Source organism: Rhea pennata, chromosome 23 (genome assembly GCF_028389875.1).
Source record: "Rhea pennata isolate bPtePen1 chromosome 23, bPtePen1.pri, whole genome shotgun sequence".
Classification (NCBI taxonomy): domain Eukaryota; kingdom Metazoa; phylum Chordata; class Aves; order Rheiformes; family Rheidae; genus Rhea; species Rhea pennata.
Window position 1 is genome coordinate 1,015,284 of NC_084685.1, and position 13,300 is coordinate 1,028,583.

General features: G+C 42.7%; 1 protein-coding gene across 3 annotated transcripts in view; it reads left to right on the forward strand.

Moving 5' to 3' along the window:
• The first annotated feature begins 3,814 nt into the window (after positions 1-3,814).
• RLF (RLF zinc finger) overlaps positions 3,815-13,300 on the forward strand; it is a 54,972-nt gene continuing 45,486 nt past the window's right edge. For 2 of the 3 annotated variants that reach the window (XM_062594199.1, XM_062594200.1), the window contains exons 1-2: positions 3,815-3,975; positions 9,199-9,353. In XM_062594199.1, the coding sequence (XP_062450183.1) occupies positions 3,823-3,975; positions 9,199-9,353 (308 nt within the window). In that variant the 5' untranslated portion in view covers positions 3,815-3,822. The remainder of the gene's footprint in view (positions 3,976-9,198; positions 9,354-13,300) is intronic. The other variant, XM_062594201.1, reaches the window with a different exon arrangement.

The window sequence follows — 13,300 nt, forward strand, 5'->3', positions numbered from 1 at the left end:
TTTGGGGAACAATGGAACCCGCCTGGATAAAAAGACAATTTGGCTTGTGATTGGTTTAAACTGCTGCTACTGGGGGGAACAACACAGAATGAAAAAAGATTAATGCCATCCTAAATGGCGTGGACCCTGCTCCAGACAGCTGACCTCACCACAGGACCCCCACCTAGAGAGAAGCAGACATCAGCACCACAATTCCGCTGTCACTGAGGGGCATTAAGGGATTGGAATTCATAAAATAACAACTCGGTTGCAAATCCAGTGTACACATATAATAATATTTAGTGCCTAGCTACAGCGAATTAGGCTGAGAGATTGATCTAAGCGTAACAAAAGCTTATTACTTGCGGTCATACTGCACCTGGTGTCCTTGGTCTGTTATGGTCCCCCTTAAGTTAGTGATCATTCCAAAGAGTCCTTGGTGCAATGCCACACCATCTGAGTCAGCTGCATCACACAGCAGCAGCAGAAAGAAGTGCTGACAGGCAGTGGTGGGAGACACCTTCCTGTGGGGCATGGTGGCCCTCATCTCCCAACCTGACTTGCTCTCTGGGAATGCTTGCTGCTTGCTGAGGCTCAGATATAGGGCACTGTACAGAAACTGCCAAGGCTTCTCTAACCTTCTCCAAGGCTGCTCATCTCCATGGGCACCAAGGACACTGCCAGGAAGACCTTATGTGCACCAGGAGTGACTGTATGGTTCTGGGGGTGATGGCAAGGGCACAGGCCCTGATGGTTTCTCCACAGTTCTGCCGGTGAAGGGGAAAGGGCTTAGAGAGGAGTGGACAGATCCTGTGGATCAATAACCAGTTACCAGTTTTACAGCTGGATTCCATCACCAACCTCTCCGGGGGCCCTTTTAAAGCCCTTTTGCGAATATGGCTCAGGTATGGAAGCTTCCTATGCCACCAACCTTTAATTTAAATTACTTATATTTTCCTATTATTTTCTGTGGTTTTTTTTTTTTTGATTCCAGCTACACTGCTATGTCCAGAAGAAATGCATCTTGACAGGGCAAGCCTTCCAAAACCCTCTTATTCAATGATCCAAGACACAGGGCTCTGTCTCATATGCATCTTCTCTTTCTCCTTTGGATTAGAGACCTTCTGGGCAGGCTAGACATCCACAAATCCATGGGCCCAGATGGGATGCACCCACAGGTACTGAGGGAGCTGGTGGATGTTATTGCCAAGCCGTTCGCCACGATCTTTGAAAGGTCCTGGAGAGCTAGAGAGGTGCCTGAGGACTGGAAGAAAGACAGTGTCACTCCAGTCTTCAAGAAGGGCAAGAAGGAGGACCCAGGCAACTACAGGCTGGTCAGCCTCACCTCCATCCCTGGAAAGGTGATGGAACAGCTCGTTCTGGATGTTATCTCCAGGCATATGGAGGAAAAGGAGGTGATCAGGAGTAGCCAGCATGGATCCACCAAGGGGAAATCCTGCTTGACCAACCTGATAGCCTTCCATGATGGAATGACTGGCTGGGTAGATGGGGAGAGAGCAGTGGATGTTGTGTACCTTGACTTCAGCCAGGCTTTTGACACTGTCTCCCATAACATCTTCCTAGAGAAGCTCAGAAAGTATGGGTTAGAGTAGTGGACAGTGAGGCGGATTGAGAACTGGCTGAAAGGCAGAGCTCAGAGGGTTGTCATCAGTGGCGTGGAGTCCAGTTGGAGGCCTGTGGCTAGTGGCATCCCCCAGGGCTCAGTACTGGGTCCCATCCTGTTCAACATCTTCATCAAGGACCTGGATGAGGGGACACAGTGCCTCCTCAGCAAGTTTGCTGATGATACCAAGCTGGGAGGAATGGCTGATGCACCTGAGGGCTGCGCTGCCATAGAGAGAGACCTGGACAGGCTGGAGAGCTGGGCAGAGAGGAACCTCCTGAGGTTCAACAAGGGCAAGTGCAGGGTCCTGCACCTAGGGAGAAATAACCCTAGGCAGCAGTACAAGCTGGGGGCTGACCTTCTGGAGAGCAGCTCTGCAGAGAAGGACCTGGGAGTGCTGGTGGATGACAAGTTGACCCTGAGCCAGCAATGTGCCCTTGTGGCCAGGAAGGCCAATGGTGTCCTGGGGTGCAGTAGGAAGAGTGTTGGCAGCAGGTCGAGGGAGGTGATCCTGCCCCTCTCCCCAGCCCTGGGGAGGCCTCATCTCCAGTCCTGCGTCCAGTTCTGGCTCCCTGGTACAAGAGAGACATGGAGCTACTGGAGAGAGACCAGTGCAGGGCTATGAGGATGATCAGAGGGCTGGAGCATCTGTCCTCTGAGGAACGGCTGTGAGAGCTGGGCCTCTTTAGCCTGGGGAAGAGAAGACTGAGGGGGGATCTCATCAATGTGTACAAGTACCTGAAGGGAGGGTGTCAAGGGGACAAGGACAAACTCTTTTCAGTGGTCCCGTGTGACAGGACAAGAGGCAATGGGCAGAAATTGAACCACAGGAAGTTCCGCCTGAACATGAGGGGGAATTTCTTCACTGTGAGAGTGACAGAGCACTGGACCAGGTTGCCCAGAGAGGTTGTGGAGTCTCCTTCTCTGGAGATCTTCAAGGCCCGCCTGGATGCAACCCTGCCTACCACGCTCTAAGTGACCCTGCTTAGCAGGGGGTTGGATTAGATGATCTCCAGAGGTCCCTTCCAACCTTACTGATTCTATGATTCTGTGAAAATCCCCAGTGATACAGTATCTACTATTCCATAGTAGAATTCCAGTGATTTACTTCCCTGTTATCAGCTCCCACATATTCATGGGTATTAACAAAGCAGCTTTATTAACTCTTGCAATAAAAATTAGCCATGCCTGTGTATCCCTGCCATGAGCACAAATGGGCCAGTACCCCTGTTGGAAGAGATTACAGTGGCTACCAAGACTTAACTGCAGATAAGCTGTAACAGTGATGAAGCTGGACACTGCACTGAGGTTGGTGCTGGTGTTCACATCAGGGAGAAGCCTGGGCTTCACGCCTGGACACTTAAGTTTCCCCTCTCAGTCTTGTTAGGAATCTTTACATTTAACCATGAGGATGGGCTCTCCAAGAACTATTTCTGATAGGAGGGATGGGTCTTGGGTCTTTGTTATGGTGCAGCCCTGCCAGTGCTGTTCAGTGTTGGCAAGAGCGTGAGGAAGACAGATGGGAATGGTACTCTGCTTGGGGAAAAATCTCTTGACAGACCAAACTTCTTGCTTCCAGTGCCCCACCCTGTAGGGAAATCTCCTGCAGGAGCCCACACATCTACCAGGCTTCCACCACACCAGGGGAAAGCCTTGCTGTGGGCCCTGCCATGCTGCGGGAGAGGGCAGTGGAGTGGTGCTGAACCGGGGGCGGGGAGGCAGGTTTTGCCCCATCTTTCCCCTCAGGCCGAGCTCCAAAGAGCCAGGACAGCTCCAGCGTGCACCAGGCTGCACCCTGGGGTGGGGGAAACGCAGCCTGTTCCAGTTGTGTGCGGCTACTCCCCGAGACGGTGGGGAGAGGAGGAAGCGCCGGGGCAGCTCTGAGGCGCAGGTGATGCCAGGAGACAGCCGTTAGCACGCGCACGAGCCCTCAGGCGTGCGGGTCGCGGCTAGGCTGCCCCAAGCCGCCTCTCCCCACCTCTCTGAAGCGACTCACACACGCTGGCGGCGGGCTGAGGTGGGCGCACGCCGCGTCAGGTGACGTCACTCGGCAGGAAACTCCCGCTCGCTACCTTGTCGGCTGCCCCAGCGTTCAGGTCACGTGTACGCGGAAATGCGCGCCGTGTCACATGCGGGTCACGTGACGCCGTCCCGGGACGATGAGGTCAGTGGCTGCGAGTCACGTGATCCTTGCCTACGCGCAGTAGGGCCGGGTGCAGATGGCGGACGCAGAGGCCGAGGCGGCTCCGCGGCCCGAGATGCAGCGGCTGGTGGCGGCGCTCCGTGCCCGCCTCTGGCAGCTGCAGACGGAGCTGCGTGAGCAGGAGGTGTCGGAGGCTTCGTCCCGTGCGTACTGCCGAGGCTTCTGCCAGGTACGGAGGGGGCCGCGGCGCGGGCTGCAGGCCAGCTCTGGGGCGGCGGGGGTTGGGGCCGCGGCGGGCCTCCGCAGCCGCAGTGCGCGCCCGGCCCTGCCCGGCGCAGAGCGGGGCTGCGGCCCCGGCGCGCCGCCCGCTTCTCTGGGGCTGTCGTGACACGGCGCGGGGCCGGCTGCGACGTGCGCACCCGGCCGATGGCGCGGGCCGCTTCTGCGGGCGGGCTGCTGCTCTCCTCGGCCCGGCCCGGGCGGGCCTGTGCTTCGGGGAGCCGCCGGCGATGGGCTTTTGAAGTACTTTGGGCCTGGGTGTCCAGTAACGCTCGGGAGTCCTGTGGGAGCTGGAGGGCTCTCTGGAGTAGACAGACCACACAGCATTTTCCCAGTCCAGTTCTGGCTTGGGATCTAAACCTCGGACCCTCTGGTCCTTGTTTACCTCGGAGTTCAAGTAATGTGTCCAGACCTGATGGAGATCTGATGTGGAAGAAACAATGTTTCCTGATTTGTATAGGAGTGCAGTTAATTTTGATCACAAGATAAGCTTATGTTTGATACTCTGAGGATCTAGTCTGAATCTTTGTTTAGTGCAGCTCACACCAGTAAGAAATTTTTGAATCAGGCTGGTAACTTTTAGAAGAATGCTTGAGCTTGATTAAGGTCTTGGTGATGGAGATCTCAGCTTGTTTTTTAAAAAATCTTGCAGTGGTTAATTAATTTTGCTTTCCCCCTCCCCCCCATGGCCTTGTTTACTGTGAGCTCTAAGATTAAATAGTCTTTATTTATTTGCTGTGTTAGACAGAATTCCAGGTTGAATCTGAAGAGACCATGTGTTACAAAAATGTACAAGGTACTTTACAGTTTACAAGCCAATAATACCTATACATTAGCTGATACATCTACTTGATATTTCTCTTTTTGATAAGTGAGTGGCAAAACTGGATACTAAATGAGATTATTTTTCTGGTCCATTGTATGCAAGTGACTTCTCCTCGTGGTCTTTTATTTTACATCCCCAGGTTGGGTAGTTTGCCATACCATTCTCTTGGGAGAATATTTTATCTTGTCACTTTACCACACCACTGAAAAGTTTTGTTTGTTTGTTTGTTTGTTTTGTTGGAACTGTTACTTCTCAAACTACAAGGTGCTGCTACTGCCTCTATGTATATCCCAAGTTGTACACACCTTTAAGACATGTGCCCTCATATTTGCATGGGATCCTACATAATGTGTGTTGTGCTGTTTTGTTTTTTTTCTTCCATGTTTCAGAACTTGCTAAAATGATTTTCTGTACCATTTATTGCATCAGAGTTTTGAAACAAATATGCAGCTAACACTTACTGGAGCTTGTCAAGATAATTCAAATGTATAGAGGTCTGTTTACACAGACTATTTCGTCTGGTTATGGATGAAGTCATAGAGGCACTTGATCAGTGGAGTTTTATGGAAGACAGTTCTGTTACCTTTCAAAAAAAAAGAAATTGTCCAGTAAAAAATGTGAAACAAACCCTCTTAAGGTCATTGTACTAGTATCAAATGAGAGTTTCGTTTTAGAACATCATGACAGATAAGTCTATTTCATTTTTTTTATCTGTATTACCTGTATTGCCATTTGTTGCAGTATTTCTAATCATCATGATTAACAGTACTCATAAGATTCAGTGGAAAATGCAAAGTGGTTGGATGACAAGCTAGCGATTTCAATGAAGTATGAATTTGTGATGTCAGTGCACAGTCAGATCAGTATGAACTAGGTGCAGGTTTACCTGTTGATTTCACTTTCTATCTGGGAATGTTTGTAGATGTTGCACAGAGATTTAATGATCAAACCTAAATTACTGAAAATTGTTTGAATAAGAATTTTCAGAATAACTCGAAGTCTGTCTCTAAATGAAATTCAAGAATCTCAATTTAACTTTGTATTAGTGACTTGGAGGGTACCATTGGTATCCTGTCATAAGCTTCTTGAGCTACTGTAGAACATGCCTAGACAGAAGCTGAAATTAAGTGGATTTAGGTATGATCTGAGGAGGCAGCTGAGATAAGGATAGTTGGAATGTTTTAGCCAGTGATAGATTTGCCATCCAGTGTTCACAGCTGTATCATAGCCCAGAAAAGTGCTCTATTTGCCTGTGGGAATTACTGAAACTAAACTGCACAACGAATTATGGACAGATTAAGTCTCTCTATGTTCTGAGCTGTCTGGATGCTATGTTTTGCTAGAGCATGCAGTGCCAAAAGTTCTAGCTTCTGGTAGGTCTTCCCTGGAGTGATGCTAGATGATACTACCCTTCTCAAAAATAGACACCTTAAAGGAAAGCATAAGACTAGTGTCCAGAATAACACTAAAACCATTGAAGCCTAAACAGTGGGCTGACTCAAAGCTTCACATTATGCAAGTGTGATGCTTTGCACATTCAGCTAATGGAAAACACATCTGTGGAGGAGCTCAGTAACAGCCAACTGGTATGAACAGTTTGTATGTGTCTGAAATAACTGTTCTCTGTATATACAGTAGAGCTATCAGCAAAACAGAGCTTTTAGAACAAACTAAAGACATCAAAGTATCTTCTCTGCAGACATACAGTGCCTCTTGCCTTACTGAAATTCTTGAAGGTGACACAGTTGAGTATTAGGACAATTGCAATTGAGTACCTTCAGGAAGAGATCACCTTTTTAAATATCTTTTCCCCTCCTCCTCTTTCCTTCACCACTCTCACCCCATCACTCCCCTTGTCCCTTTAAATAGGTATTTAAAAACTGGTCTGCTGGTCTGGAGATGTTTAAATCAGTTCTGAGCGAAAAAATAAAATGTTGCTCAGAAGTGTAGAGGAGTAGGATTCCTACCAATATAGGACACGAGAAGCCATGCAGTGCTGAGGACCTAGCCAGGTCTCTAAATTGTGCTGCAGGTGGATGTGTGCATCTTTTACCTGCTTCCCACCAACCATGTAATTGCAGTCCAAAGAAGGAGAGATTCGTTAATGCACATACCCTTATACTTTATCCTGACTTCAAATGTTTAAATATTCTTTTCAAATCCTAAAATTAGACTATAAGGCAGTAATTACAAAAAAAATTACTCATCTGTTAGTGACTAGCTTAAATGAGAGAATTTACATTTTATCAGAAATATTTTTTATATATAGACTTCCAAGGAACTTCCATAGTGGACAATTAAAATTTCTATTGCTTGTCGGATAGCAAAAGGGCACTTAATAGTCCCTACAGTATAGTTACTACATTCTACTTACTTGTTAGTATGTTGTTGTTAATGTTCAGAATTAACCTAATTTGAACTTCAAGCTAATAACTTATTTAATAAGTCTCTCACCGCTTATCTGTCTTGAGCAATCTTGGCTTCAGTGTGCTTATACTTGGGGAAAGGTTTCTAGTAATTGGCTGCTCACAAATTGCTAGTATTAACTATAAAAATTTGATCTCAATGCTAAGATTGCACATAAGGGTACAGCTCATCTGAGTATTTTTAACTGTTTGCTTTCTTTTTCTTTTTTAATGCATTTATTGGCATGTTTGGTCTTCTGTTGCTGTAAAGGTAGACTTACTGCTGTGGTGTACTAAATAGATGGCTTTATGATAGTCATCAATTACTTGAATAATTCTAGGGATTGTATCCTGACAGCCTTTGAACATAACTTATTGCTTCTAATGTCATCTGTAATTTGAATTATACTGTTAAATCCTTAACACGCCTGCCATAGGGAAGTGCTAAAGCTATTTACTTACTGGTCATTGACAGCTTCTGTTAATGATCTTTGTGCTGTGTTTAAGGATGGTGTATGTAAACTTCCAACCTGTGGCTTGTTTTGCAGCCTATCTCTGTTCTTTACCCTCACCTCTTAAAACTGTTGATAGTCATCTTTTGGAGAGTCTGCCACTGTAATTCAGTTATCATCAATATAATTCCTGCAAATTCTAAGAGACTAGCCTACAAAGTAGCCTTTATTTTTTCTGATTTGTATTCTTACAGCTTTTTTTGTTGAAGATCACATGAAATTGTACCATTCCAGTGGATGTTTGCAGTTTTTTTTTAACCCTAGGAATTGTACTATATAGATTACACAGTACAGAGTGTTAGATCACTGACAAACATTAACTGGACTATAAAATAGTGTGTGGCTGACAAACATTAACTGGACTATAAAATAGTGTGTGGCTGGCCCCTTGTGTTAAATGTTAACCTTTGTTTCTGGCCCTCCTAATGACTCCATTTAGTTTTAGTAAGCTGGTTGTAGGTCTGTTCACTAGTGTCCGCCTCTCCCTCCCTCCCTTTTCTTTTCCTCCCCCTCTTGCAGCTGGCCTTAGTCAAGATTTGTGCCTTCTTTGGGGTGAGGAAGGTGTGTGGTGAGAGATAGATTATAACTGGTAGTAACAGAAGCTAAATAGCAGGAGTGCTACTTGTGAAGGAAGTTCTTGGTAGAACCAAGGTATCTTTAATTCAGTTTCCTTCTTGCTCTCAATATTACTTCATAAGCTGTAGCGAAATAACATAATAACATAGGGAGATTTTAAAAAGGAAAAGAAGAGAAAATGTTACTACTGTCATCCCTCTGCTGATATTTGAAACCTATTTTTATTCCTTTTTTGGAACAGCTTATATTTCAGGTTGCTTCTTCAATACTATGCCTGCAGAAGGTAGGATTGCTGTGGTCACATACTAAAATCTAGGGTAATTTTACATTTGAAAAGTGTCTACACAACAGCATGACTTGGCCTTCATATTTCTCCTTTAGTGGCTTTATGTTTGTTTTATGGGAAATATATACATTTTTTTTTAATACTGCAGCTGAAATACTGTCCTTAATCTTGAGCTTCTTGCTTTTTTTCTGCATTCTTACTAGTAATAGATTCCAGTCTTACACATGTGCTTCTGACTTCATGGAAGTTATATAAAGGAGGGGAAGAACAGAACTTCTCCCTGAATTTCTGACTTAGCATTTCACATTTGGGTCTATTGGCTCTAAGTTGCTTTGCAGTAGAAATTCTGCTATGTTTATCAGATATCCAAACAGAAGGAAAATATTTTGGAACAAAAGAGAGAATTTCTGTTGAGGAGAAAACCTGCCATTTTTGATTTCCTCTAGTGTGAAAGCTTCTCACTTCCAGAATTCTTCCACTACATATGCTTGATATTGCATATTAATATTTATTTTTAGATAAAAGTTTATTATGAGAACTTTTAATGATAAAATTCATTTTCTTTCAGACGCTACTTCAGTATGCTGGCAGTCGGGGTGCATCGGAACATGTTTTACCCTTTTTGGAAGTGTATCGAATCTCCATCCAGAGCTTTGCTAATGCACGACCTTACTTGACTACAGAATGTGAAGATGTTCTTTTGGTACTTGGCAGGCTAGTGCTGTAAGTTGGTGGTACACTATAATCTTTTTGAAAGAATACACAAACTTTACAAATGAATAGGCCACTTGTTTAAATACAGTTGTCAAATTCAATATCACATTACATTGTTTGTTATCTAGTATATATCTCTAGTGCTCGTATTTTTATATATATATATATATAATTTTATTTATTTTGTGATATTATACATATATATATAAATATATATATATATAAATTATATAAATATATAATATATAAATATATAATTATATAAGTATATATAATATCACAAAGCTGTACTTAAGCATTTTGTTTCCCAACCTCAACTAGTGGTGCTTTGGTCTTCTGTATTTGGGTAAGTGTCGTCATTCTGAAAATGATTTTTCTACAGAAAAACTTAATCTGGCTTTCATTTAACAGAAGCTATAATGTTATGTCTTTGTACAGAGATTAATTAACTTGCATTAGTTGCTCTGCAGTAACTGGCTTTGTGTGCACTGTCTCCCATGGTAAATGCAAGGAACTTCTGAGCAAGTCCCCTTCTGAAAAGAATAAGCTTTTTTTTGTTGTTTATGGCACAGTTGTATGTGTGAGCTGCTGTTATAGTTGTAATTTTACCCGAGCTCTTTGACAAATATTTATGTATAGATGGATGGTGACTAAAACAGAACGAAGTATTATACTGTCTGTCAATCAAATTGGAATAACTTGCAGCTACTCATAATCTCTTTAAACACAAAGAAGCTATTTTTGGCTGTGAAGAGAAGCAGTTTGGCCTAAAGGCTGGCTGAGTCAGCAGCAGTAAAGGCTTTCCCTGCCACTTGACCAGGTCTACTGTGTGTTCACAGAAACTTTGATATGATGGTAGAGACTGAAAATGTGATGATAATGATCATAAAAATACGATGCTGGTGCCGCAGGAGAACTTCTTGGTCTAACAGCTAACCGTAGGTAGTAAAAGGAGAGCTTAGAGTGGTTATAGCATCTATTCTTGTAGTTTGCAGATCAGACAAATGCTTTAAGAGGGGCAAGGAAGAATATTTTGTCCTAATAGAGTTAGATGCTTGCTTCCACATCCATAAAGGACAATTAAAGATTGTTCTCATTAATATTATATGAAAAGTATTGCCCCTAGCTTAGTGATCATCATGAAGAATACTTTAAAACAACTTACAGTGAGATCCCAGAGATAATTTTATTTAATATGTTATAGAGATACTTTTTGCTTTATGTGCTAGAGGACTTCTGCAATAAATAGAATCATAGAATCAGTAAGGTTGGAAGGGACCTCTGGAGATCATCTAGTCCAACGTCACTTAGAGCGTGGTAGGCAGGGTTGCATCCAGGCGGGCCTTGAAGATCTCCAGAGAAGGAGACTCCACAACCTCTCTGGGCAACCTGGTCCAGTGCTCTGTCACTCTCACAGGGAAGAAATTCCCCCTCACGTTCAGGCAGAACTTCCTGTGGTTCAATTTCTGCCCATTGCCTCTTGTCCTATCACACGGGACCACTGAAAAGAGTTTGTCCTTGTCCCCTTGACACCCTCCCTTCAGGTACTTGTACACATTGATGAGATCCCCCCTCAGTCTTCTCTTTCCCAGGCTGAAGAGGCCCAGCTCTCACAGCCGTTCCTCATCGGAAATACTTCGTCTCTAGCGCAAAATGGAAAGAACATACCCTTCCTAGCCTTTAAGATTTAGCTGCCATGAAATGAGTTATATAGTGTTGCTATAACTGACAAATTATTGACATGTTCAGAGAGATTTTTAAGTTTATTCTAGCCTATGACTTTCAGAGGTCGTATTTTCTTTGCTTATTGTTGATCACTTATTAAATGAAGACCATAAGGAGAGAATTTTAAAACTGGAATTTACTGGAAAAAGAATTAAGTTGAATATCTGACGCTTCGGTGGAAATTTACCTAGTTACTATGTACCTTTAGAAGGCTTTTTTTGTATAGACATACTAGATTAATTGTATTGGTGCTCTGAAGTGTCAGAATGAGAATAAATTGAAGATACTACATACTATAGTAAGTCATGTCATAGCTAAAATCTGTAATAAAGCAAGAAACCCATAATTACAAAAAAAATTACTTGTAAAACTTTTCTTTGCTATTTTAAGCCTGTTATTTTATGTAACCAAGATCATGCATGAAAAGTAATGTTCTAGAGAAATTATGTCTACAAGTTAAAATAATGGGCAGGATAGGATTGATGATTGCCTTTCTTTGTCCTGTATGCTCTGAAATAGAGATGTGTATCAAAAAAATTTTTTTAAAGCAGATTAACCACAAAGTTTGCAGATAAATGCATTTCTTGGTAACATATGTGAATATTGGACACTATAAAAGATCACATATGTAGGTGTGGTTTTCTTAGTGATGGTTGGGGGTTTTGTTTATATTAGTTTTGAATCTGTTAAAATCAAGCTCAGCTCCTGTGAGACTTGGTAATGTTTTCTTTGATTGTCAAGTGGCAGCCTCTGTGTCTACACATCTTTGAGCTGGTGAGTGAGATTTTATTGCCAGATTTAAATACAATAGGAAAATCAGTCCTAGTTATTCATAAAATATGTACGTTCTTATAAGAATGCTGAGACAAATGACAGTTGGAACAGCTGTCAATCTAGTTGCCACTTTCTCATGGACGTAGCAATGATTGAGCTTCTAGTGGCTCATGTTTAAGTAATTACTAAATAGTAGTGACGAAGGTTATCCAATCTTATGTCTTCCTGACAGTGTTTAGAGGTCTTCACAGGACTAAAACCCTTATTTAAGCAAACACGTTGATAGCAGAGGCAAGCTTCTGAAATGTAGAAAGAGTGGCTAGATACTCAGTATTTGTCTTTCTGATACAGTCTACCTAAGTGACTGTTAATTCCTACTGAAAACTGATTAGGCATAACACTTTTTGCAGATAACTTCTGTAATGCATTTGTCAGAAGCCAGGAAGAAAGAGAAAAGTCATTCTTGGATACTAAGCAGTTTTGAAACTCATGTTTACTTCCTGGTCATCTCTGCAGCTCCCTGTCCACAAGCTTTGTCCTTTTAGCTATGGGAAGAGTAAATGTGTTGTCATGTCTTACATTTTAGTATTGAGGAATGGAGGTGTAAACAAAATCAATGTTTTAGAACTATCTAGCAACCTAGGTCTAACTTGCAGCAATTATACAGTTCATTTATTTTATGTTAAGTCTTAGATCAGTTTTCTTTCCAGGGCCTTGTAATGTTATGACCTGTGGGAGCATTTTTGTTACATATAAATCTTGTGATATCTCCAAGCTTGAAATAGTCATAGCATACTTGTTTTAATTAGGCAAAATCTTTCTATACAGGAACAGAATCTACACAGGATTTAAATAGTCCATTTGAGTATACCTAATAGAGAGTTAGATTATCCACATTTGAGAAAAACATAGGCAATAGCTTTGTCATTATCTTGGCTCCTAGAAAAGATGATCTCTAGTCTCTAAGACTTTCCTCTCAAAAGAGGCAGACATGTTAAATACATGCAACTGTTTCCTCCTTCCTGAAAAGAGATTAACATTGGCCTGCCTGAAAGTCTAACTGAAGGAATATCAAGCAGATCTCACTTCCCCTCCTCCCCCCACCCTACTGTTTTTGGAATATGTAGATTTTAATTTGCTAGATATTTCAAAGATGCTAAACTTTCTGAACCCTTTCCATTTTCTCAAGTTTTCATTTGGAAAACCTGATATATTTAAGTTCACATTCACATGCCATTGTTATGCATGCCTGCAAAAATTCACGTGCTATTGTTATTAAATGTGATGAGGCTGATTCAAATACTAACAATAATTGTTGACGCAGAACAGGTGATATAGCAACTTTTCCTTTTTATTAAGACAAGATTGGATGACTAGTGTCTTATTTTTAAGAAGGGGCTTGGTCAAATGTAGAAATAAGGTGATTCTCTCAATCAGTTTTGTGCAGGTAACTGAGC